Source organism: Pezoporus occidentalis, unplaced genomic scaffold, assembly GCF_034315485.1.
Source record: "Pezoporus occidentalis ecotype Australia unplaced genomic scaffold, CSIRO_AGI_Poc_V1 ctg32, whole genome shotgun sequence".
NCBI lineage: Eukaryota > Metazoa > Chordata > Aves > Psittaciformes > Psittacidae > Pezoporus > Pezoporus occidentalis.
The window spans coordinates 982,044-1,009,624 of record NW_026915158.1 but is presented as its reverse complement, the minus strand read 5'-3'; the positions used below and the strand labels follow the sequence as shown (position 1 = coordinate 1,009,624).

Sequence of the window (27,581 nt, the reverse complement as noted above, 5' to 3'; positions counted from 1 at the left end):
CAAAAATCCTCTGCGCTGTGTGTTCTCTTGGTTTAAGATTTTGGCCATGATAAAAACAAGCCCTTGTCAGTCTGCAAAATTCTAAATGCTTTTTTTGCTACCTACGCCACAGGTGTCACCTGTGTTCTTTCAATTTTTTAGTCAATGGTAGTTTTTATCAACAGTAAACAGGAATAAAAGGAGTTGCACTCACATTTCACTGACAGCATTCAAACAAATGTGAAAGGACTCTTAAGTGCTTACCTTTCACCTTGATTTCCCTGTCCTTCTGTCTTCCCCTCATTATTTTTCTTAACAGAACTTTATTACTGAAGAGTATTTTCTATCAAATCAACCAAGGGCACCTTCAAACACCAAGAGGCACCAGTTCTAATGTGAAATCTACTCTGAGCTTTGCTGTTATGTTCTGTGATATAAACTATTACTGACTCCACTGGATAGATCCATAGGTAGGATGATTTGGCATAGGGCCTGAAACAACAAAGATGTAACAAGGTGTTACAGATTTAAAACAGCCAGAGACCTAGTCCAAGCTAGCTGTTGGTATGTCTGGGCCACAAATCACACTTTTTTATCAGAGGTTTCTAGTTCATGTTAGAAGTTATTCCATTTAAAAACTGGCAGAGTGCAAACCAGCAGGATGCCTGTCATTTGCTTTAGGCACTTTATATTGTACAGCAAGAGAAGTCCTGCAGTTTCCACTCAGACAGCTACAACTGAATTCTGGCTGGTAAATAAGTGCCAGATGTGGCCCCATATGTCTTTGCCACTTTTCTTATGACTGCTGCTGACCAAAGTCATACTTTAATACACACTTTGAAATGCAGCATTTTGAAAAACAGGGAGGAGAACGGCAGAGAGGGAGTGAGGGAAGAAGGAAGGGAGGGGGGGATGCTATGAGCTCACACAGTGGACCTTCTCTGACTATACACCAAAAAAAAAAACCCAAGTGTCTTGTTTTATGCATTCTATTATGTCTAACATAATACATAAAGCTGCTATAAATCAAGGATGTAATGTCAGCTGGGAAAAGCTTTTGCCTTTTTTCCCCCCAAGTTTCTCTCCTACAGAGCAACAAAAAATGTATTAAAGTAACTGTCCTCCAGAGCTCTGAAAAGATATTCTTAGTCTTTTTACATTAAAAACTGCTTAGTATCCATAAATCAAAGTACTGGGTACCCACAGTTGCCCTTGGTTTAGGTCATGGTTGCAAGGACTCGTGGTATCTAAAAGAGATATTTGTTAATTAAGTGGTAGTTGCTTAGCCCTGATCAGTAAAGTATAATCAGCAACCGATTAAGCACACAATTGCATCACATTTAGCTTCAAAGGGAAGCAGGCATTAAGTGCTCCATTACAGTGTAGCTTCAGCCACTGAAGTTTAAGACGCAGTTTTGGGGATATCTGGGTACGCAGCTAGGGGGACCTAACTGCTTTTGGTGACTCCCACCTTAAAAATAAATATATAACATTCATTTATGCACTATAAATATCGCAGAAACTAAAGGGGTGTTCCAAGAATTAAAAACCTGGGGAGTCTTTTTGTTAACTGAAAACATTTTCTCAGTGATAGGAGGAGTCGAGTTGTGTAGCTGAGAAGAATATTTATATGAATATATTATGTGAACATATATGAATATACTTTGTGAAGATGAAAATCATACTTGAGCTGGGGCTTTATTTCCTATTGGTTTCACCAATAAACCAAGCAGCCCATGCTGAAACAGTTCAAAGACTGAACTCAGATTAAACTACTCTCAAATGGCCGAAATGACACCCACCTGGCTGGGAGAGAGCAATATTACAGAGGCACATTATTCAGAACTTAGAAATGCAATGCAACTGTGTGGAAGCACAAGGACAGAGGAAAGAAGGCTAACAATGGGATAAAAGTCTCCTAAATTCTGCATCCTGAACCATTAGACTTGCAGTGCCCAATACTGCTTGGGTTGTACCCACAACAAAGATTTTCCATCAGTGTTGTTGACTGCTCCATGTTCTGCTCGAGTTCTCATTCAGAAAGGCCACCTCAACAGCACATATGAAAGGGTATGTCTGAAATGTGTGAAATGTCAGACTCCCACATACTTCAGCGTCATTTGGAACAGGTCTCAAATCATTGTCACCTTCAACAGTTTACTAAAACACATTGACTGGAGAAACCAAAGAGACCAGGAACAAGTGCTCTTACACACCTGGGCATGAGAAGTTAACAGATACCCCCTTACACTATTATTTAGGAAACGGTAACTTCTCAATATGCTTAGGTAACTCACGTGATATTGCAGAGCATTACCACTTCAGTCTTAACAGCAAGGCACTTGTTGTTAATTATGAACAAACCCCTGCAATTTTCAGAAGAAGCAGAAGCCATGAATGCACATACCTGGGGCAGATTCTTCCGGAGTGGGGCTGCAATCTGCACAGAAATGGAGGGGCAACATGCATGATTAAGGAGCAGCAACACGGTTTAAATATAAGCAACTCAAATGCTTAACGCGAGGGTTCTCAAACACTTTCACTGAGTGAAGAGGAGCTCAGCAGAGATACCCCCTTGCCTGCAGGCACTGAGGGCATGGGCTGTCTCCTCCACTCCACTGTTTCTGATCAGAGAAATAGCTGGATGGAAACTTGGAGGAAAGCCAGTACCTGCTAGCTCAGGGGATCTCTGTGGATTACCAGCAAGGGCACTGTCAACCCTCAGTGATCCACAATTTGAGAACCACTCACTGGTTTAGTGCAATTATAGAATAAGCTGGCAGCAAGGCTGCTAAACAGAATAGCAAAAGATTAGCAGTAAGTTCAATGCACTTAACAGAAAATGACATTAAAGCACCCACAAGACAAGAGTAATAAAGAAACAGTACTTTACTCTCTTGGACAAATTTCCATTATACAATTTCTGAGGTTGTTAACACAGCATCAGATTCTATATCAAGGGCTGAAACCTCACCAGTGAAGCCTGTGAGTGTTCCACACCCACTTCAGTGGGAGGAACAAGCCGTCAGATGAAAATACACTAGAGTGCAATGCAAACAGTAAAAGAAATTAATACATACACTGTTATAGCAAGTCTTGCATTAATGAAAAGTAGTTTATAAAGCTAACAGGATTTAAACTTCTGCTGTTTATATCTAGGGTCACTAGTCAATAAATTATGAACTTGAAAACAGCAACAGAAAATATCAAGTTCAATTGTATGCATTAGGACAATCAGCTGAGTTAGACAATCCCAGATTGTCTAACCTCTCAGGTTACCTCTCAGTAAATTAAAGCTCATGTTCATTAAAGAAGCTGTGTGTCCCCATGCAATTTTAGTAATGAATATCTAAGCCTATAACAAAAACAAATTTTAAAATAATTTCTGAAGTCTCCCTTCTACTATTTCAGGCAGTATTTTCTTTCACAAACATTCATTTCCAGAGTTCCTCTAAAGTCCTGCCTCTCTCTTACCAGTTCTGAAACTGTCTTGGTTTGCTGGGTTTTATATTGCTTTCAAAAAAATTCTGGCCACTCAGTGTAATTTATTCAAAACTGGGAAAAACTAATGGAAAAAAAGTGTTAGTTCTTTGAATACATGACAAGGAAAAACTTTAAAATGTTGGGATTCTGAACACAGGGAAAGGATCTTCTTTGTCCCTCAGTTATTCCCATGATCAGCTGTGGAAAGTAACAATGAAAGGGAATTCACAGAATCATAGAATGGTTTGGGTTGGAAGGGACCTTTAATGGTCAACTAATACACCCCCCACCCCACCCCCCTCAATGAGTAGGGACAACTCCAACCAGATCAGGTTGTTTAGAACCCTGGCCTTGAATGTTTCCAGGGATGAGGCACCCACAATTCCCCTGTGCAACCTGCTCCAGTATCTTGCCACCCTCATTGTGAAAGCTTCTTCCTTGTATCTAGTCTAAATCTACTCTCTTTCAGTTTAAAAGCAATTAACAGGAGAGGTTTGGTGTGGAGTCAAGGGAAGTAACTCAATGGGAATATTCCCACTGATTTCAGTAAAACCAGGTTTCTTGATAGTATTAAAGTCTCTCAAAAATACATTAATTAGGAACTACATCTGATGAGAATGTAATCAAGTATTCAGCTTACCCTGGTTTACAATAAACGTCCCAAGTGCCATTCAAATTACTCATTAAGACCTACAACAGTGTTTGCACCAGATACTTCAGAAACAGGATTCCCTCTCCAGGATTTTTTAAGTTAAATTCACCCAACACTGGTTGGCAGTCAGACATCAGATCTAGTCCTTACACTTATGGAGCACTGGGAAATGGCAACATGCTTGTTAGCTTTAAAGCTTGCTACACTTCCTGATATAATGTTTGTGTTCCAGGTTCTGCGGATTAAAAGGAAAGATATTTTTCATCCCTATTTGGAGAAATAGGCAGGAAAGGTTACTGAAACTCTTGGCACAAACAAAATCTTTAGTAGAAGTGCAGCTAATTCCAATTTTTGTGGCATAAGTGTCAAGTTCTAAAGTAGATTTAAAAGTATGACTGAAAATGAAAGAAAATTATTGTTTTAAGATGCTTTCAGCATCAAATTATCTTGGCAAAAGCTTTGGTGTCACCCACCACAGATTTTTCCTGTTCTTTTAAATATGAAAATCCACAACTTTTAATCATTCATATGAAGTTGCATTGAAGTTTACTGATAAAACTCCCATGTACATACGTATAAAACTTCATGTAAACTAGCCTGCAAATAAAAACATTTAAAGGTATCAAACTGATAGAAGAAATTTAGTCAAAGATTAACAGACAATGCATTCTGAAACAAGAACCAATTCTTCTGTTCCTTTATAATACACAAAAATGTCAGTCTAATCTAGAAAAACATGGTCATTTGAGATACAACGCTACACAAAAATATATTAACATTTAACTTCCTTCTTGTTTTTTTTTTTTCCCCCTGAAAGTATATTGCCTTCTACTGCAACACTAATAATGGGATGGACATGAAGTCACAGACACACGTAAGGGACAAAGGGCCATCAAACAATAAGACAGAACAGGAAAAAAGAAATGAAAACACAAACTAATCTTACTAGAGTTTATCTTTGCACACCTGCTCTATTAAGTGGCCAAATCATACTGGCCACATGTAAAGAAGGTAAGAATAAGCCAAATAAGTACATATGTAAATTAAATAATCCTGAAATCTAATGCATGACTGCAAAATTGTCAGCCTAAACTGATAAGGATATCTTTCATTCACATGCTCATGGCATCATGCTGGATTCAATGCAGCACCCACTTTACCTCAAATTCTGATAGGATCATTCCACTGAGAGCTTGCATTGCCAACTCCTATCTCCCAGCTACACAGGGTCTAACGAATTGAGTGCCTCAGCCCTACAGCTTTTGACAATTTGGGTTAAAAATTGCTTTAAAATCCTGTAGGCTCATCTGAATTCAGCTCCATCTAATGGAACTGCCTGGCTCCCCCCTATGCTATGGCAGTCCAGCTGGGACCATTAGTGTTGCCAATTGCCCTTGCACTTTTCTCATGTTTTATTTATCTTTCATAGAGATTTGATGCAATAAGCTTTGATTGTTGCAAAGAAGCTGAAGCCAACAGGAAAGCTACCAGAGGTGGTGTCTGACACATGCTAACCCAACCACCTGTTTTACCAGCTTAAAACACCCAGAGTGAAAACCAAATGTGACTGTTATCAATGGATTTGGCAATGTTTTCAGTGGGATCAGGATTTCAAAATAAGTAATGGAGCTTCGCAGCTCCCAGAACACCACCAACCCTTTCTGTGTGACATCAGTGCTTAACACCACCACTGAATTAAAAACACATGGAAGGATGTAACGCAGGCTTAGGGATGATGCCAGCACGCAGGGAGAAAGCAGCGGTGAGAAGCAGTGTCTGGCATACGCACTTGTCTTTCTGAGAGAATGGCATGCAGAGGATGGTGTGGATGGTGGTGGTGAGGATGATGAAGGTGGTGAGGATGATGAGGTCTCATTTAAATCTTCTGGATTTATCCAGTAGGCACGAGTGTCCCGATTACCTTTCTTGCTACTAGAGCTGACGTCACACTGGAAAACATCTTCACAGCTGTCACTCTGCAAGCGCTCCTTCTGGAGAAGTTTGTCCACTCTCTGTATAATACACTCCAGACTTTTGTCAACATTCAACCAAACTTTCTCCTTAAAAGAAAACATTCCTTTCTCAATTTAAAAAGAAAAGAGACACTGGGTAATAAATCTCTTGGCAACGTATTTTCTCCTGTGATTCTAGTCACAGCTGCTCTGAGAAGTTTCCTCTGGGCTATCCTGTACACAATTTCTGGATATATAAATAACATATACCAGCACGTCAAGAATATGTACAAACATGACTTGCATGGCAAATTGTAAAGCTATTTTCTAAGTAAATTTGCTGAGCAATTATTTGAACTATTTCAATTTCCAGCTGGCAATATTGTTTATTCTTGAAACTCATGTTTGACATAATAATTGTATGCAATCACACATCTCTTTTCCTATATAACACAGTGAATAACAGATAAAATTACTGTATTGTATTACTACCCAAATAGCTGAATTGGCTTTCTTCATATCTCATTACTCTGAGTTTGACTATAGGTCAATGTATGCCAAAATAATTAAAATAAGGATCTATTTAAAAAATGACCTGTATCTCATTTAAAAATTGGTATTTCACAATATAGAATCATAGAATGGTTTGGATTGGAAAGGACCTTAAGATCATCTAATTCCAACCCCCCTGCCAGGGGCAGGGATAACTCACACTAAACCATGTCACCCAAGGCTTTGTCCAACCTGCCAGGAATGGGGCATTCATTATATATATATATATATATATATAATTGTTTTCATGAATTTCAACAATTTTTGAGATTTCATTAATTTCTTTTTATATTATACAGTGACAGAATCTAAGCAGCCAAATTCTTATTTCAGTTGGCAGTGTGGTGAGGAAAACCATTTAAATACTTTGTTCAAGCAGTATTAAAATGGTGTTCATAATTAAAACAGAGTTGGACTGCAAGTTCTAAATATTTAGATGAGAATAAAAACCAGGAAGGCTGAATTGGATAGCTAATGCACACAAATTATGCTTTATTTTGGAGAACTGTAAATACCCTTTGTAATAGAGTCAGGTTTTTACTTTAGAAGCTATTTACTTTCCCTTGGAACTGACTTCAGAAATGCCATTCACCTACTGCAATGATTTCCACTGTTTAGGAGATGTGGAAATATTGTTAAGGCCTGTTTCTATCCCCCTGCCAAGGAGTAACAGAGCACAGGACAGTCAATGTCTTTGCTAGTTGACCAGTACCTCTAAACCACTTGCCCAATGTGTATCTGGTGAGCAATTAAAGAGCTTATAGACAAAAGAACACAGCAATCAAAAAATAAAAAGAAGAAAATATTCATCACTCCACTAAGCAAACATACCCATTCCTCTTCATGCCAATCCACCTGCAGAGAAGATCGGCTATTTCTTCCTGTCCATCTGGCCACAAGCGTATCTTGATCATTCCTCAACATCACTTGCTCCCCTTCTCCAGAGGTTGGAGATGCTTTTGAAGCTATATAGTCTGGCCTTGCAGCATTCAGTCCATGTATTGAATTTGCTAACAACTTGCAGTCACAGACTGTGACAAGTTGCCGGGTCTAAAAAGTAATAAACCCCACACATTTTAACTATTTTTCATTATTCGATGCACCATTTATACTATATTCTTTCACAGAAAGAAAAAAGAACTAGTATTCTGTAAAAGAAAGTAACCATTGTTTAGGAGTCCCTAAGGTGCCTTTGCAATCATTTAACTGAATGGCTTTAAAAAGCAATATAGGACACCCAAACACAAATGGTACATTTCCAAAGTCGTATTACTGTATTAGCCTTGCAGCAGTTGAAAATCTCACAAAGCGTGCTGTTCATCTTTATTTGCACCTCACTCTTCATTAGACAAAAGCTTAGAACAATGTGCAGACAATTTTATAGCGTATACAATAGTTGCCACACCAAAAACCATGTTTAGACCTCCACCACACTGTCTGAAATCATAACAAGACATAAGAGGAGGACTAAAAATATAACCCACCAGTCAATGCAACTTGTTCCCTGTCTTATTTAGTGGTGTTGTATTAAAGAATTTCTATAAGTTATGTGAATATGAAAAGTATCTGGTCTGCGCATCTATTAAGATAACTACAAACAAGCCCTTACTACGTTATATATACATGTTGTCCAGCTGTCGAAAAACCCACAGATCAGTTATACACACTGTACTCATTTGGAGCAAATATAATATATAATACATTTACATGGGGTCACACTGTATTTTGCACTCTACAAAGCTGTATGCATATCCCTTCCACTGGGACAATTTATGGCAAGCTGTTTGGCCATTACTGCTATTCAACAGCCTTCAGATCTGTTTCAGGGATAGAAAACATCAGTGTATCAGTATTTGGGTTTTTTTGTCCCTGTAAATAAGACCATGTTCAGTTGTGGGTCTAGTCTGGTTTCTGTTAGCATTGATCAAGAAATAACTGATTCACATCACTATAATTCAAGCAAAGGCTGTGTCACCATTATTCCTTATTTTGCCAGTGGAAAAATACAGAATTGTTTCATTAACTTTTTCCCAGTAGCTGCTGCTTGACAGATGATTTGGAGGAACATTACAAAACCCCAGGTGGTTATGCAGAAAAGAGTATAAAAGAAAGTGAAGAATGCACATTTCTGGAATATGATGAATGGAGTGAACCAGAGGACATTGCTCTCCACTGCACTCCTAAGAAGAGGTGAAGGGAAGCGTGTGAAAAGTAAGAGACAACCTAAATAAAAAGCAGCAAATTGTAAAGCCTAGTCTGACTTTGCTTTTTCTTTAGGCCTGTACACATTACAATACACTACTGAACAAGGTAAAACAGATATTTCAAGAAAACCCACTACAGACAGAGAAAAAAAATACACTGTGTTTTAGTGTGGAAATGCATTATTCTCCTACCTTGTCTGCTAGGATGGCAAGTGTTCTTTCAAGGCCATTAGCTGATCTATCCTTGGCAGCTCTTGAGAGCCTTTCTGCATAGTAACTGACTTGTGTTTTCAGGGTGTTGATTTGTGCAATAATTTCCTTTGCTCTGACAATGTCCTGTGGGATGTATATTATAGACTGGGAACTTGTTGAAGTGCTGAAAAAGAAAGACTGATGTTACGGAGAAAACTGATCTAGAGGTACACACATTACAGTGGCATGCTGGGGAATTAATGGCAGACAACGAAAATTTACCTAAACTAGCAATCAACAGTGAAAGGCCAGTGGGCAATTGCACAGCAGGAACATGATCCTAGAGCCTTCTCTGACTTTACTGAAAGCATTCAGATGAAGATTTACTAATCCCTTATGCCAAAGGGTTGTGGGCAGAGTTTGTATACCAGAGGGACAGTTTTGCTGAGGAGAATGTGGGTGATAGATCTTGCCATCGGATACAGAATTACTGTTTGCAGAGACAGCTAACCCCATTCTCCCTCTCCTTATCACACAGACACTTCAATGGGGCCTGTTTTAAAAACCTGTTTTATCACGTATCTGCTAGGACTATGAAAAGAAAATCTGCACTCCTAACACAGAAGTGCCACCAGATCCATAATGCAAACACTGTGGTATTAACAAAAAATCCTTGCTAGTGTACCTTTTCCCTTGTTGCAGGCCTGATTCAAGTTACACCAGCAAAAGCAATCTTATGATATATAAAAACAAAGTGTATCTCCAGACTAACCCAAGGACTCTGCCCTTGGTGTACCTTCTGTTAGCACACACTTCTTATACTAAACTAGGGACATGATATAACTGTCCCTACTATAAACTCAGCTGTAACAATGTAAAGCAGTACCAAATTTTGGCCTTTTCCAAATAGTAAGGGTAATAAACTATAGTTTATGTCCTCTAAATTTAGATGTCTACAGACGTTGCTTACAAGACAGACGCTTGGACTCCCTCTGTGAAGAATAGCTCTTCTAAAGGGTGATTTAATCCTACCAGAGAAGAACCTTTTACAAAAGCTGTCTTTTAGCTTAGAAAATGGCTTTAAACTGAAGTTGTGCTCTTAGTTAACTATTTGGAACCAACCCACCACTATTCTCCTTGCCAAGCAGTATGCTGGTTTTATCCTCCCAATAGGAAAGCTATAAAAAGATCAGGCCTTTACATCAGCTCCAGCTGTAACAAGTGTGATGTCCTTTCATGACATGGCATGATAATACACCAATGGTATAGTATCTTAATTTTATTAATTTATTTCCAGTAATGAATGGCTTCAACATAGTGCCAGCGGAGAATAACCTACTGCTTGCACCACTCTCAGCACTGGTCAATTGACACAGCTACAAGACTACATAGGGAGGAGTTTCTTTTCCAGGCACAGTTACCTCAGATCATGACCTCTGAGGAGTAGGAATTTCCCTACTACCCCCTAGAGCAATGCTGTTAATTTCTGTAGCGTATCTGTGAGATAAGACAGGAGGGTTCTGTGGGGCACGCTTTAAAATCATCACCACAAATACCAATTCGCATCCCTTAGCTAATATTAAGGCAAGGGTGAAGCTTAATCCTAGTTATCTGTCTGACCTCCATTACAAGAAAAGATGAGGGATTTGTTCTCAAAGGATATAATGCATAAGTGATTCCTGAAAGGTTCCTTATTTGTGTCCCTCTGGTCACCCACCTGAGTGGAGCAGAGAACCACTCCCCAGTACTGCTACACCATACAGTAAATTGATCTCAGCTTTTAGGACTTGTCGTGTACATGATTTATGCTTTTTATTGACTGGTGATGTTAGTGACAATTCCTCTGAGCAATTTCTTTCCACGACAGTGTGGCTAACATGCATAAAGACATATTTGGCAGGAAAGGCCATGCAGCATATTGAGATCTGATTTAGAATTATTACATTTTTAATCACAAACATTTGCTGGGATGATCAGGGGTAAAATTTCTGGTGTAAAATTTACATATATTTACTTTCCAACCTGCAATTGCTTATTCAAATGAACAGCTCTCATTGTACTGTATCAGCAAACTGTAACACAGCCTTAACTCCCAGTGAATTAGGGGTTCAACCTCTAATACAAGTAATTTAGAGCAGAAATTCTGCACTGTTGAACCATCAAGTAATGTTTCCTTTTTGTAGCACTGAACACCACAACATGAAGACAAATAAACAGAATTTAAGTGAAAATGTTTAAATGAAGACGTGGGTTGCAAAAATATAAACCGTGCCAAATTTATCACCATAAAGATTAAAAAATACATAGAGTTATCTGAATTATCTTCCATCTCTGGTAGTAAGTTTCTCTCTCCAGGTAGTTTTCACTGGAAATAACAGAGGAAAAGATATAAAATTGTGTTCTGATCCACAGCTTTCTAACTTATGCTTGGAGAGAGCCAAGAAGCTTGCTGTTCATTACAAACAAACATTGCAGATGAAATTCATTCACACATCATGTTCCACAAAGCAGCTACAATTACTTAGGCACAATTAGGGATGCCATGATGCATGACATTAAAAAGCCCTCCACACTTTAAAACACACCACATCTTTGCCAAAAAAAAACAAAAACAACAAAGAAGGAAAAGAAAAATAAAAGAACCCAAAGAACAGAAACCCTCTCTACAGAACTCTCAGAAACAGAAAACTCACCAACACTCCTCATAACTGCTAAAAAAAACAGAAAACCAAAATAAAATTAGCAGATTGTTAGCAAATACCAAAGCAGAAAATAAAAGATGTTTGGGGAAATATCTTATTTGAGTCATCTTTTCAACAAGGTGGATACATAATGATTAAACTTGTAAGCAAAAAACCCACAGATTGCCAGATGCCCATGTGTTGTTCTGGGGAAATGTGGATGCATCAAGCACAGTTTTGCCAATGAAAAGAGAAAGAACTGAATGATACCTATGTAACAGTGCAACTGAGGAGATGGATCTCAGTTCTACTATACCAACTTTTATGATAACACGGAAGTATTTAAAAGAAAATATATTCTTTAATTACTGAACCTCGGTCCATTGTCATGGACCCAGAAGTAGCAATTCTGTAAAGCTTAGAGGAAAAGTACTGAATAGAAATTAAGCTCTTTGACCAGCTTAGTTACTGTGGGGTGGGGGAAATGGAAATTAGGTATTGCAGGAATAAGGACCATTTCAGTTGCTAAACTCACAGAAGGATTTTATTTCAGAAAGCAATTTCAGTGATATCAAAAGAATAGTATAGTAGTGCTTCCAGTTTACAGTTTCCTGCATATTTTTGCACCTATCTTTTTATCAGTACGTATCTGACTGATGTTCACAGGATGCTGCTATTTACTTCTCTGATGCCAAAATGAATTCTGCAGTTGGCAGAGCCTGGTTCCCATGTCACTCCCTCCCCCCATCAGCTCCAAATCCTACAAATCCTCTCTTTGGAAGGGCATTATCAAAGTCTCCTTTTTCCTGTCTACAATGTCCTTGTCCTGCTGCTCTCATTGTTCCTTAAATTCTCCATGCTGCAGCACAAGTACTGCAGATCCAGACAGCATTAGCTCTTCCTTGAGAGCTGAAGTGGGTGCCATGTAGGTCTCTCCCTTTAGCATATGTGACATGCCCGATTTCTGCCCCTTCCTCTAATATATATGGTTGCACTTCCAGAGAGGTCACTAGAAAAGTGCCTGAAGACACGACTGTGGAGGTCAAGCATCCTGCCTGCAGAGCAGAGTGAGGCCAGGTTCAGAAGCCTAATCTGTGCATAAACCTTTAGGTTGTGCAGAAAAGCCTCCAGCATTAATCCCAGAACTAAATCCAAGTTGTCAAAAAGGAATCTGCCTGTCAGGCACAGCTGTACTATGCCTGTTGTACTATTAGCTGTACTAAAAAGAGTTCAGTGACAGAACTTTAAAGCTATGAGAGGTCTGAAAGTCTCCTGAAAATAATGGGTTGAAAGCACAAGGTAGTGCTGCTGACGATGTTCTACAAACACATTTTCTAGTCCACAATTAGGCAGTACACAATACCTAAACCAGCTAAACTAAATGAAGTAACAAGTATTTGGGAAAATTCATGATTTCACTAAAAAGACTATCAGAAAGGGCCCATCAGTAAGCAAACAAATAAAACAAATATGGTAGTATAAGGGGGAAATTGTTTTCCTTCTTCCTTTTGGGAAAAAAACATGGAATAATCTTTACATTGTATAGTAGAACCATTGAATGAAGTGCAACAAAACCATGGAATGAAGTCATTTTCCAAATCACTGAGAGTGGACCAGGACTAAAAGTCACAATAACAGTTGACACAACATTTCTACTTACTGTTTCTTTGCCTCTTCAAATTTATGCAGCTTTTTCCGCAAGCCACCTGATTTAAAGCCTTGACAATGAGCTGCTGGTGCTCCTATGGTGACTATGTCGTAGTTCTGATCTGGGATGGACAAAAAGGACTTACGGATGAAAGCCTGTAATCTTTAATGTGGACAAATAATTGTGGAAATTTAAAAACTACTCTGAAAGTAATTTTTGTAAAACTTTCTGCCTGTGTTTTGAAGGACATGGAAAACTGAATTGGTTTAGATGTTCTGGAAATCCATCAGGTACTTTTGAGGCGAAAGAACTATACTTGAATGCAGGCCCTCTGTTTCTTAATCTAGAAGACTGACAGTGAAAAACAAAGACTTGAACACTGGTCTTTATACAAAGCCTGCCATTACTGGAATCCCTCATATGGATGCATGGAACAAGTGCGTGCCCCCTGGTTAGTAAGAATTACTGTTAAAAGAAGGGAAAACAAGGTTATATATGAAGAAATAAGCTTGATGTGAACAAGCTGCTGTGATTCTGCAGAAGTGGTTCCAGAGACAAAGCACACATCCTTGACAAGAAACAAATCGGAACCGTTGCTATTCTGCTACAATTCAAAATGACTGGAAGAGATATAGCAGCTTAACCCAATGCATTCTTTCATATAAAGGCTGACTTGTGTCACCTAGGGTACAGTTAACTCCAAAGCTTAGTTTTGCCACCTGTATAATAGCAATAATTATACTTACACCTATTCTTTTGGAGAGATTTGGAATCTGAGGATAGAAGGTGCTACAAAAATGCCAAGTAGTACTAGTACTACAGAGCAGTAGTTTGTAGAAACTTGGCTGTACGGTTGAGGAAGGAAATGAAAAAAGAAAAAAGGAGAGAAAAGTAACAGAATAAGGTAAAGAAAGAGAGAAAGAAAAAATACCTGATCCTCCATCATCCTGGACTCTCATTCTCTGTATGTGTAAATTTGTAGGAACAAATTCCAATTTTTTATCAGCTTTCAAGCTACTGGCTTTAAATGAAGGACCTGAGAAATGCAGGAGAAAAGTAAGCATAAAACCCCTCTGCTTCTGCTTATGCTAAAACATTCAAGGAGTGTCATTCACCATTTGCTACATGCTGAAAGTAAAACAGAGAAAAGAAAGAAAAAAGATGTATCTTTCTGTTACAGGTCATAATTGGTCTGTACTTTCAGGGTAAAATAAGAGCATGAATAAAGCAGACAAGTATCTCAGATGATTAGCAAACTCACAATAAATGTTAATGAAGAAATCTAATAATAGCATTTTTTACTTATCAAACTAAGACATTCTGGATTGCCAATTTCAGAGAAGCACTAACAATCACAGCTGTGAAATATCACATTATTATGAAAAAGAAATCACCTTTATACTGGTGCAGATCAGTTAGATTTTCCTGATAAGTTAAAATAATTGTCTGGTACTGAGTGACTATTTGTCGACGAAGGCTTTCCCAACAAGGAGACAGTTCTCCCAGTTCTTCCAGTTCACAAACCCTAGGCAGAGAGAAGAGAAAGAAATAAAAAAGAAAAGGAAAAAGAGAGGTGTTCAGTTCTATAGTCCTCTTGACCAATGGGTTTCACTTTGTACCAATGTAGCACCATCCTCTGCTGACGCATTCTCAATTCACTCTCACCAGACTGGGAATGCTTCCAAAAATAAGCCCCAAAGAACAGCTGTTGGAGCTCTACCTATAGATTCCTCACAGGCAGAATACACTGAATTCCCCTCAGCAGACTCAGGTGTTGGTCAAAACCAAAGCTTCCTACCTTTCTGCAGGAGCTCCCAAACTATATGAAGATTTGCAAATGATGGGCACTGTCATCATGTCAGGTGACCTGGGACAATGAGGGACCTTTTTAGGCAACTCCACTGAACTTCAATGGCTCTCAAATTAAATCAGGACTGTGACAGAAGTTAGGTGGGAGGTTAGCACCTATCTGACACTAGATACAAGGAGTATTTGCCTTGGCCAGGTATCTACACAACAGTTTCCAAGGCCAGGCCAGGAAGGTCTAAGAAGTATAAGCATGAATAAAGGGTCTGGAGAGACAAAAGATAAACCAGCAAAACTTTCATCTGAGATTCAGGAATTTAGGTTTTACTGCAAGTGGAATAAAGGGCAACTGGATACACCTAGAATGAACAGAAACCTCCCTGGCTTTCCATGGCAACCTGACTGCTAGGTTTTCAGTCACACATGGCAATCTTGTGTTATATTCTGTTCCCCGACAGCACTGCTGAGGAAATATTCAGTGTATTTCACATCATGCTTGTAGTACTGTCTTCTTGGATTAAGATATTATTTGGAATAAAGCAAGAAGGCGAAAAGTAAGCAAGTCAATGCCAGACACAGTTCAACAGCACATTACCCAGAAAAGGTAGAGCAATCACCTACAAAAAGGATCCTGCAGGTTTTTTTGCAGTTCTCAGTATCCTTAATCCACAGTTTTAATCAATTGTATATAGTTTAAGACAGCATTTCATAGAATCATAGAATAGTTAGGGTTGGAAAGGACCTTAAGATCATCTAGTTCCAACCCCCCTGCCATGGGCAGGGACACCTCACACTAAACCGTATCACCCAAGGCCTTGTCCAACCTGGTCTTGAACACTGCCAGGAATGGAGCATTCACAACCTCCCTGGGCAACCTATTCTAGTGCCTCACCACCCTAACAGGAAAGAATTTCCTCCTTATATCCAATTTCACAGAACAATTCTCACTGCACAATATTTAGGATATTAATAAAAGGAAGAAAAATTCCAAGAAAAACTCCAGATTGATTAGCCAACAGGCAACAGTGTAAACTGTATTTACTAGTGACTTGGAGAAAGACATGAACAGTTTCATCTTGTAAACTGCTTTGGCATAAGATGCTATTATGACTACCTTGACAAACTCCCTGCTCAAAACTAACTATGCATCTGAGTCCAGGTCTTCCTGAAGTAAATTCATAGCTTAAGACTTCAAGTTTACTTCTTTGTCCCATGGGGCTGAGGCAGCAGGGGATGTGTCTGCCATAATTAGGTAGTCAAAATATCCCCCTGGTTAGATGTTTCCTTTCGAAGAGCTCTGGCCCAGAAAAGCTTTATGTAAGAGACAGCAGTCATGATTATCCAAGGACATTTTAAAAGTCACCAGTATATTAAGAGAGAAGCAGCTGTGCTTGTGTAGCTGAATTCCTCTGGGCTGCAGCACAGAGTGTGGAGAAAACAAGAATGCTTGGCCAAATCTGAGAGATCCTATGAATACAAAGTGTGGCTGTGCATGTTGTAGAGTGTGTCACTTCAACTGAACAGGGAGAAGTGAGTCTTTCTCTTCAATTACACGAAAGTCATACTTACCTTCGTGCCAAGTAATTCAGCACATAACAAAGTGGTACTAGCAATCACCTGGGCTGTTATTAACCCATAACTGTATAAAATATGTAACCAGTCTCTGCATGATTTTAGCAAGAGCCTCTGAACAGTCACATTCCGTGGCTAATACCTTAAGAAACTTCACTGCCTGCGGCCTTACAGAAAGCCACATCTTTTTTCCCCATTCACCCTAAATTCTCCTCTTACTATCTTCAAGTTGTTAAACTACACCCATCATAGATGGCACCTTATGGGCATTCTTGTCAACTCTTCAGATTCTTATAGCTGTACTTCAAAATGAATAGGTGGTTTTAAATGTACTGTGAGGAAACCTGTACAGAAACAAAGATATAAAACAAACAATGAATAACCCATGTCTAAATGTGTAATGGCATATCCCAAGCCTTCTCCAACAAGGTTGTAGCAGGACAGCTAGAAAAGGTACAGCATTCACTCTCTAGAGTCTAAGTTCTGACTACTCTGAGAGAGCTGGGGTTTTTCAGCCTAGGGAAGACTCCAGGGATACCTTCGAGCAGCTTCCAGTGCCTAAATGGGGCTTACTGTTGAGAGGTGGAGAGGGACTTACTACAAGGGCATGTAGTCACAGGACAAGGGGCAATGGCTTTAAACTGAAAGAGGAGAGATTTAGATTAGATATTAGAAAAAAATTTTCACTGTGAGGGTGGTGAGGCCCTGGCACAGGTTGCCCAGAGAAGTTGTGGCTGCCCCATCCCTGGCAGTGTTCAAGGCCAGGCTGGATGGGGCTTTGAGCAGCCTTATCTAGTAGAAGGTGTCCCTGCCTGTGGCAAGAGGGATGGAACTGGATGATCTTTAAGGTCCCTTCCAACCTAAACACTTCTATGATTCTATAATACAGATAATTATATATATAAAAAGATAATGTATTCTAATGTTATGGACCTAATACAGTCACATGAATATGGAATATCTCTTCTGTGGTCTTAACAATACTTTTGTGAGAGGAACAGATAACACATAAATGCAGCTAACTGCAGTATGATCCTAAGTGTTCACTATTCCAACAATGCCACTGTATGCTCACGTTACCATAGACTCAAGCCAAAAGTCTATACTCTGACATGAAATCTTAATCCACTCTAACTGTACAGTCAGCAACTTGCTGCTTTTACTAATTTTAGTTCAGTGCCTCTGTCCATTAACACAGATATATTTCTTGGTAACTCAGGAACAGTCGTATCACTGCTGTATGTAAACTGGCCTGAACTTACCTTGCAGCATCTTCTTCTAGAAGAAGCTTCACAAATTGCCTAGGGATGTGTAGTGACAGGATGCTCTCCGCCATCTGCTCCAAGATTCTCAAATGGTTTCCATCAGTGGTTGGGAAGCGATACATTCGGCAAATGGCACCACCAAACACTGAAGAATTAAAATCATGTTATTTAAGTTTAAGGTGTACAAAGCCTCTCCTTTTCTAAAGTAAAAGGCTTCAAATCACTAATGTGCTGTAACACACTGCTGTAAAGATCTGGTTTAAGCAGGCATCAGTTCCAACTTTTCCAAGTACAGACAATCTGCAGTGACCATTCTCCCAGTGTTTGTGGGAAAAGCCTCCAAATTATTTAAAACACTAGGAAATACTAGCAAATTGCATGGAAATTTTTATACTACAGTCAACTTACTGACATAAGTTTGCTTCTGCTGGTTTTACTCTACAATACAGTGCAAATGACAAAATAATTTATTCTTGTATGACCCTCAAAGGGCTGCTCAATCAGCAGCCTGCTTCTATTCAAATAAAACATCTGCTTAAACACCCTGGAGCCACAGGCAGACAACAAGAGATTAACTTTTACTGATGCCCAAAGCTTACTTGTTACAGCACACAGCAGCTTACCAGATTTCAGCAGTGCATCTTTCCGTAATGAAGCATATTTGGATCTGATTCCTAAAGATTCTGTTAAACTTTCATCAACTGGCAACACAGTCTAAAGAAAAAGAAAACCCAGAGCAGTAAAGAATAAAACCTAAGTGTCAGGACAATATACCTGTGATGACCCTATTTACACAGACTTGAAAGGAGTATTAAAAGCAACACATGGTTAAAATAAATATTTCAAATATGTTTACTGTGGACAAAAAATACTGCAGGCTGAAACAATAAATATACCTAAACCCTCCAATCTAAGCATTCCTATTTACTTCTACTACACAGTTCAAAAAGCTGTAAAACTTTCCATCCAGCCCTTCACGATTACTTTATGTTAGCATAGCTCCAGAGTCCTTAAAGGTACTGCACCAACATATGTAGCTACAGCTACAAAGTGATACTAATGCACATTGTGACTGTGATACACAGATAGGAGTGCAACAATCACCAGGATACTCAGAACACAAGGTTTACAGACTTAAACACATGTCTAGGCTGAGAAAGCACTATAAATGTCTGCTCTCAGACAAATATTTGGGGCGTCAGAAAAAAAAAAAAATCCAATATTCAAATAACTTGTTCAGTTTTATTAAAATTTTTAAGTTGCCTGTGGAAATTCTGGGTATTTCCTGAGCAACCCCATTACAGCTTGCTTAATGCCACCTTGCAATTCTAAGTGTGAACTGGAATAGCACATCTTTGTGAAGCTGGTTATCAATGTGCCAAGTGCACCAGCGTACAGTACCACAAGCCTATTCTGATGAAAGGCACAAGTACCTGAAGCTAAAGCCTAATCATTGTAAATTAAAATTTTCCTCAAGACTTTCACCCCCAAACATGAGCACCAAGAGCTCTGCAAAATACAAAACCACTTTATCACCATTAGACTGACATTTACAGTATTTTGCAATTATAAAGCCCTACTAAACATAAAGATGGATGGCAGACATCAACCTAGTTTACTTCAATGCTGGCAATAAATCTGCATTTTTCTGAACTTGTTACAATGCTCATACTCACCCTTCCATTAATTGTATCAGGTGACCTTGTCACTGGAGGCCTTTGGTCAGTTTTTTCCTCCATTTGCCATCCAATAACTGTAATGTTACCTACACGGTCACTTTCAGCCGACCTGCAACAAACACTCTGCGTTGAGATTTTTTTGGAGGTGGACCTGTTTATCAACAAGGGAACACTTATAAAAGGCTATTAATCTTCAAACTTAATGAACATTTTAAATAGGAAGCTTTTCAACTTCATTGAACATATACATGTTTTTATAACATATTATTCCAACAGCAAAATGCTGTCTTCATTCTGCAGGGATGCTGTACAGACCTCCTAATTGAAGGCAACCTAAAATCATGCATGTGTGTCAATTCTTCAGAAGACCTACGACTTATAGTAAGTCTGGCAGAGACTTTATATTATTATTTTAAGATAAATTGTATTTTAAGATAAATTGTATTTTAAGACTGTTGTTTACATGTAAAAATATGCTTGGACAGCTAGCAAAAAAAAAAGTCTCTGGAACAGACAACACTGGGAAGGCAAAAAAATAAGCACACAGGATGACTACAAGAAAAAGTTTATGCAACATATTTGTAGATCATGCTCAGCATCCAGCTCATACATCTGAGAGGTAACATGACAATGAGAAGGCAAGCATGTATTCGCACACTTTGATAATCAGAATGTACTTGATATCAAAACAAATAGAGTTTAATAAAGTCCATTTTCAACTTAGTTATGAAAGAATAAACCTAGCAGAATAACCTTGTCTAAAACACAAACCATCAACTCCTGCCATCACATTCCTCTTTTTCACTCCCTCAAAACACACTCATCTTCACACCTATGATAAATTTTAGCCAACGTCATACTTCTCATGCCGCTTCTGACTCGTTCATCCCCCCTGTTAAATCATATAATTTTAAATACTTAACATTTAAGTCATGTCAACTAATTTTTTCTTTACAACTCATTGTGAAAAAAGCTGAAAACCTTACCCATCTCTTCTCTTAGCAAGAACAGCTTTGCCCATGTTTTGACAGTTGTATCTGGGCTAAGAAATTTCTGCAAGTTTATCACAGTTTCTAGTGTTGATTATGCAGATACTACCAACAGCATCTTCCTCAGTCTTTCTGATTACGTTTTCCCCCTTCAACTGACTTCCCCTTGCCTTCTCTAACATGGATGCCTGTCCTATTTTTAACACATACCACAATGTGCCTTTACACATCAGGGCTCTCCTTCCTTAATCTCACTTTGCTGTCTTTATTTTTCTCCAACCCTCTACTTAACTGTGTCCCACAGGGGCTTTCAAGAGTATGATCACAGTATGCTGGAGATTGGAAGGGACCTCAAAAGATCATCTCATCCAATACCCCTGCCGGAGCAGCAACACCTAGATAATGTTACACAGGAATGTGTCCAGGTGGGTTTTGAATGTCTCCAGGGAAGGAGACTCCACAACCTCCCTGGGCAGCCTGTTCCAGTGTTCCGTCACCCTCACTGAAAAGAAGTTTCTTCTCAAGTTTAAGTGGAACCTCTTGTGTTCCAGTTTGTACCCATTACCCCTTGTCCTAGCATTGTTTGCCACTGAGTAGAGCCTGGCTCCATCCTCGTGACACTCCCCCTTTATATATTTATATACACTAATAAGGTCACCCCTCAGTCTCCTCTTCTCTAAACTATAGAGACCCAGCTCCCTCAGTCTCTCCTCATAAGGGAGATGCTCCACTCCCTTAATCATCTTAGTTGCCCTGAGCTGGACTCTCTCCAGCAGCTCCCTGTCCTTCTTGAACTGAGGGGCCCAGAATTGGACACAATATTCCAGATGCGGTCTCACCAGGGCAGAGTAGAGGGGAAGGAGGACCTCTCTCGACCTACTAACCACCCCCCTTCTAATACACCCCAGGATGACATTGGCCTTCTTGGCCACAAGGGCACAGTGTTGGCTCATGGGCATCCTGTCGTCCACTAGGACCCCCAGGTCCCTCTCCCCTACACTGCTCTCTAACAGGTCGTTCCCCAACCTATACTGGAACCTGGGGTTGTTCCTGCCCAGATGCAGGACTCTACACTTTCCCTTGTTATATTTCATCAAGTTATTCCCTGCCCAACTCTCCAGCCTGTCCAGGTCTCGCTGGATGGCAGCACAGCCTTCTGGCGTGTCAGCCACTCCTCCCAGCTTAGTGTCATCAGCAAACTTGCTGACAGTACACTCAATTCCCTCGTCTAAATCATTGATGAATATATTAAATAATACTGGTCCCATTACTGACCCTTGAGGCACTCCACTAGTTACAGGCCTCCAACTAGACTCCGCCCCATAGACTACAACTCTCTGGCTTCTCTCCTTCAGCCAGTTCACAGTCCACCTCACTACCTGATCATCCAGTCCACACTTCCTCAATTTAGCCGTGAGGATGCTGGGGGAGACTGTGTCAAATGCTTTGCTGAAGTCAAGGTAGACCACATCCACTGCTCTGCCATCATCCATCCACCGTGTTATTTCCTCATAAAAGGCTAAGAGATTGGTCAAGCATGATTTCTCCTTGGTGAAGCCATGTTGACTGCCCCTCATAACCCTCTTATCCTTGATATGCCTTCAGATGGCACCAAGGATAAGGTGTTCCATCACTTTCCCAGGGATGGAGGTGAGGCTGACTGGTCTATAGTTACCTGGGTCCTCCTTCTTGCTCTTTTTGAAGACTGGAGTGACATTTGCTTTCCTCCAGTCCTCAGGCACCTCTCCCGTTTCCCAAGACTTGGTAAAGATGATGGAGAGTGGTCTAGCAATGACTTCCGCCAGTTCCCTCAGCACCCGCGGGTGCATCCCATCTGGACCCATGGATTTATGGATGTCCAGATTGCTCAACTGGTCTCTAACCCATTCCTCATCGACTAAGGCAAACCGCTCCGCTGACCTGACTTCGTCTAAGGTCTCAGGGGTACAGGGCTCTTCAGGACTGCCTGCAGCAGAGTAGACAGAGACAAAGAAGGCATTCAGTAACTCTGCCATCTCTGTATCTTCTGTCACCAGGGCACCCATCCCGTTCATCAGCGGGCCTACACTGCCTCTGGTGTTAGTTTTGTCTGCCATGTATTTGAAAAAGCTCTTTTTGCTGTCTTTGACCCTTCTCACCAGGTTTAATTCTAAGGAGGCCTTAGTCATCCTAGCTGCCTTCCTACATCCTCTAGCAGCAGCCTTATATTCCTCCTAAGTGGCCAGCCCCTCCTTCCATGAACTGTAAACTCTCCTCTTCCACTTGAGCATAACCAGCAATTCCCTATTTAGCCACGCAGGTCTCCTGGCCCTCTTCCTTGACTTCCTACGTGTCGGGATGCTCTGATCTTGAGCTCGGAAAAAGCAATCCTTGAATGTCAACCAACTATCTTGGGCCCCTTTACCTTCAAAGGGCCTTGCCCATGGGATTTCCCCTAGCAATTGCTTGAAAAGGCCAAAGTTTGCCCTGCTAAAGTCCAGGGTTGCAATTCTACTTGCTATTCTCCTAGTCCTACCACACAAGATCCTGAATTCCACCATCTCGTGGTCGCTGCAACCAAGGCAGCCCTCAACCCTTACTGTTTCGACCAGACCCTCCTTGTTAGTGAGGATGAGATCCAGCAGCGCTCCTCTCCTGGTCGGCTCATCCACCATTTGCAGGAGGAAGTTATCATCCATACACTGGAGGAACCTCCTGGACTGTGGCTGGGTTGCTGAGTGGTCCTTCCAGCAAACATCAGGGAAGTTAAAATCCCCCACGACGACCACGGCCTGTGACTGTGAGGCCGCTCTCAGCTGCCTGTACAAGGCCTCGTCAACTTCCTCACCCTGATCTGGTGGTCTGTAACAGACACCCACAACAGTATCGCCCCTGCCAGCCTGCCCCTTATGGTTTGATTCCTATGATTATAACTGCTACCTTAAGGATTGGTATGAGACTCACACTCTCTTTTTCATTCTCTCCTGAGTCATGTTCTTTCCTTGAAAGTTGCCAATATGAATTAAATTAGAAAATTACATCAATCAATGCTATTGTAATGTGACTCCTTCTATTCCTAGTGCATTATATCGATAAATATACTCTTCAGCAACAAATACACTACTTAGCAACTGGTAGGTGGTGAAATAGAGCCTAGATTTATCTAGAGACAAGGTATTCCAAACAACTAAGATACCTCTCTTTTTCAATGGGTTTCATTCTTCCCATCACAGGCTCTTTATACATCAGCACAGTCAAAAATAGTCTATTTTGCCACTCTTCACGGACACATATGCTGAGGTGATAGGATGAAATGCACAAAAATGAAATTGGTCTGAGAATACTTTCTTGAACTGGAGAACTAGAACCAATGTCTAACATTATTCACCATATTGGAAAGGTCTTGTTCTGATTATCATGCAATATAAAATATTTTTTTTTGTAGTAGTAGTGGCCTGGAACTAAAAAAACCCAACCAAACAAAAGGCTTTCTTCATATCTCAAAGTTTTCATCACATCTTAAGCATGCTTTCAAGAATTAAGAATTAATTCCTAAATGGAGGAGGATATCACAAACCTTAGTGTTAAGTGCAACCTGTGATTCTTCTCCTGAAGAAGTTCTTTTACAGTGAACATCCCAGAACCCAACAAATACATCTGAAAGAAGATGAGTACCAGAATTTTATTTTACAATGAATAAAGACTTTGTCCACAGCACTGAAGCCCAAAATACAAATATTATGCACAAAAGTCTGAGAACAAAAATATTATTACATATGCCCATACATAACTAATTAAAACTTTAAAATGTAATAAATGTGGTAATCTATTAAAAATCCTTTTTCTACTGGAGGACAGTAAGCATTTTTCTTTCCCTAGGATTTGAGAGGAGTTACTTCAATATATACAAGTTTAGGCCAAGCAATACAGGAATGCTGAAAGCAATGACTGAACGGGGCTCAGACTGACTAGGTCTACATTCACAGTCCTTCTCTGACCCAGACCTGTCTCCTCCTGAAAAACTTACCTCTTCTTTTTTCCCTAGAAAGCACTGTACAGAGAGGGATAGCTCTCCTGCCCTTAAGGAAGCCTACATGGGGCCTGGAATTGTATTTTTGGCAACAATCTGAAAATAAATGGCTGAGTTGCACCCAGATACATGTAGTTACATGGGAGGGCTGGCACTTAAACTTTTCTCAGTAAGGAAACAAATCTTACCCCTGAACAAAATCACTAAGGTATCAGGCTAGGGCAATTTCTAGAATTCAGCAGCTCTATTCAGAAGGACTGTTTCATCATGGGCCAACGACCCCAGGTTAGAGGCCTCAGTTAGGGGTGTTGGATCCCACTCATTATCTAGTTCAGTAAAGAGGTCCACAACATAAGAGAAAAAGTGACAGGACCTCTTAATTTATATCAGTGTTCCCCAAACTTGCTGCAGACAAGCCTTATTTGAGAATACCGGCAATGCTCCCCACTCTGCTACAGCATTTGTCCCTCCTTTCCCTACACATCTTCCTTTCTCCAGGATCAGTGCTGCTACACCATTTTGCTTTCTTCCACAAACCCTACTAGTTTTATCTCCTTGCCTCTCATTTCCTTGCTTAACACTGACACAGCAAGCAATGAAATAAAGAAAACTTACTGTTCCCTGAGATCTATCTTTGACGTCATACACGGAGAGTTTGATTTGTGTCATTTGATTGATAAGAGAGTCTTGGAAAAAGGCAATGCTGCTTAGAAAGATAGGATTACTTGTTCCCTGTAATCATAAAAAAAAGGTCAAAAATTAATGCAAGGTGGTATTTGTTAAGAAGAAATGCTTCTTGCATTAGCTTCACTTTTAAGTCTAATCCAGGAGGACCTCACCACTTACCTCAATAATTTCTGTCTGTGCATGCTTCGTCCAGAATGCCTGAGGAGGTGTTGTTACACTCACAGCTACAAAACTATTTGGTTTTCGATCTAGCGACGGAGTCAGGAGCTCACTGCAAGCTTTAAGTATGCAATAAATAAATAAATTTAGATACAGGCTCTTTTTCATACTGCTGTAAGACTCTACATTTGCAGAAAAGCTTATTATACACCCTGCGCAATAAACCCATGAAGGGCCTAATATTCTTTCTACCACCTGTAAATGCAGATATCACTCACCTTTGTGCATACAAACATTAAACGTGCAATCAGATCAGTTTGGCTCCAAGCTGTAGAGCTGTAATTTAAACTTGTTCTCTTCTAACACCTGCCTATCCGTGCCCCTGGCACAACTTATCAGAACAGCGTACAAACATAAGTTTTCCTCTGGGAATCTCCTGAGCATGGCTGTAGTTGATTTGAAGTCACGCTCCATTAAGCCCATTACCAAATGGCATTTTGCCATGGAGAACCAATAGAAGTGCTTAAACATTGATCAAGCAGCTCTACTATGTGAAAAGCTAGCCTGTAACTGTAAAAGGACAGCAATTTATTTCCTCTAAAATGTTATTGTGAGTTTAACTGCTGTGAAGGGGCTATGGTGAGTAGCAAATAACTACCAAAAATCTCGGGGAGTGACTCTAGGCGATTATATTAAACTTCAGTGCCAAATTATATCTAGCTAGATACAGGTAACTACAATGCGGTCTGACTCTCCGACCACCAGCTAGGTACAGAAATTTAATTCTGAAATTTACCTGGGCAAGCAAAATGTTTAAATGTACACTAACCACTCCACAGTTCTCAATATTTTAATTTATCTGAAAATATCCAAAGTACCTTACTCAGCTCTAATTCTTAAGATTCATAACATTATTACATCTGAGAAAATGTTCTCATTTTTCATTTCAAGCATATTGTTAAGAGCATAACCTTCCAAACATTAGTCCACTGTTAGGCCTAGATAACCATGCTGCACTTGAAAATGTGGACTGAATTCTCATGAAGCAAATATTTTTCACTTATTCTTCAAGCGAGGTGAGTTAATACACAACGTTCTTGTTCAAATTTAACCGTCTTAGAAATCAGATCACTTCGGCATGTCAAATTATCCCTTGATAACAAAGGCCACAGGAAAATGGCTGATACAGGGAGATATCTTCTGAAGTGCTGATATACTGAGACTGAAGACAGCTTCACAGTACCTTCACATAAACAAACCAAACATTTAAAAATTACATTCATATAGCAAATAGTTTAAATTTTATAGGACAGATGTTTTAATTACAGACTTCCAAGAACTGCTGGCTGCTTATCAAAAGATACTGTTCAGGCAGCAAGAAAACTGTACCACATTTCCATAAAAATCAAAGTTTCAATCCTTACTATATGAAAAGCGCTTCAAAATCAACAACTACAAAACCGCACACATACTCAATAGCATGTATCACCAAAATTAGCATGAAAATCACTAAGCCTACCTAAACTGAACTCTAAAATCGGCTCATCTGGATCCTGAATGTTTCCTGTAAATCAGAAAAATTAACACAAGATTAGCCAAACACTGCTGTCATGTGAAACCTTTCCTGAAGTTGCAGTCATGCAGAGAAAGAAATTCAACTTTATAGGAAAAAAGACTGTATTTTTAATTGAATGAGCCATGACTGGTATTTAAAATACTTATTAGCTAATCTCTGGTATTTAAAAATTATCTGAGAAACCTGAGATGATCTCATTTTATAAAACATGTTAAAATATGTAGAACTATTCATTTAGAATATGGGACTATAACATGCTGAAGGTCAGTAAAAAACAACAGGATTAAAGCCACTTACTGTCTGAGCCACAATTTACTCCAAATTACTAAATCAGCTACATCTCCTCTGTGATCGGTAAATAGGGAAAAGTTTGAAAGCACCTGTCTCTCTCACTAATCAATGAAGGCCTCTGGGTGTTACAAATCCTAATTTACTCACCATAAAAGGGAGAAAATTCTCAGCTCCCTCAACTCTCTTGAAAATTTTATACCATGTC

At 39.7% G+C, this 27,581-nt stretch overlaps 1 protein-coding gene across 15 annotated transcripts in view; it reads right to left on the bottom strand.

The window, feature by feature from the left end:
* Nucleotides 1-27,581, bottom strand: part of INPP4A (inositol polyphosphate-4-phosphatase type I A) — a 103,250-nt gene that overhangs the window by 20,028 nt on the left and 55,641 nt on the right. For 3 of the 15 annotated variants that reach the window (XM_062628568.1, XM_062628566.1, XM_062628572.1), the window contains exons 5-19: nt 27,029-27,073; nt 25,510-25,628; nt 25,279-25,395; nt 24,211-24,290; nt 19,663-19,816; nt 18,610-18,700; nt 17,984-18,131; nt 14,738-14,868; nt 14,275-14,379; nt 13,356-13,464; nt 11,708-11,725; nt 9,015-9,198; nt 7,450-7,668; nt 5,904-6,174; nt 2,387-2,419 (exon numbers count right to left, since the gene is read on the bottom strand). In XM_062628568.1, the coding sequence (XP_062484552.1) occupies nt 2,387-2,419; nt 5,904-6,174; nt 7,450-7,668; nt 9,015-9,198; nt 11,708-11,725; nt 13,356-13,464; nt 14,275-14,379; nt 14,738-14,868; nt 17,984-18,131; nt 18,610-18,700; nt 19,663-19,816; nt 24,211-24,290; nt 25,279-25,395; nt 25,510-25,628; nt 27,029-27,073 (1,824 nt within the window). The remainder of the gene's footprint in view (nt 1-2,386; nt 2,420-5,903; nt 6,175-7,449; nt 7,669-9,014; nt 9,199-11,707; nt 11,726-13,355; nt 13,465-14,274; nt 14,380-14,737; nt 14,869-17,983; nt 18,132-18,609; nt 18,701-19,662; nt 19,817-24,210; nt 24,291-25,278; nt 25,396-25,509; nt 25,629-27,028; nt 27,074-27,581) is intronic. The other 12 variants (XM_062628575.1, XM_062628579.1, XM_062628577.1 and 9 more) reach the window with 9 other exon arrangements.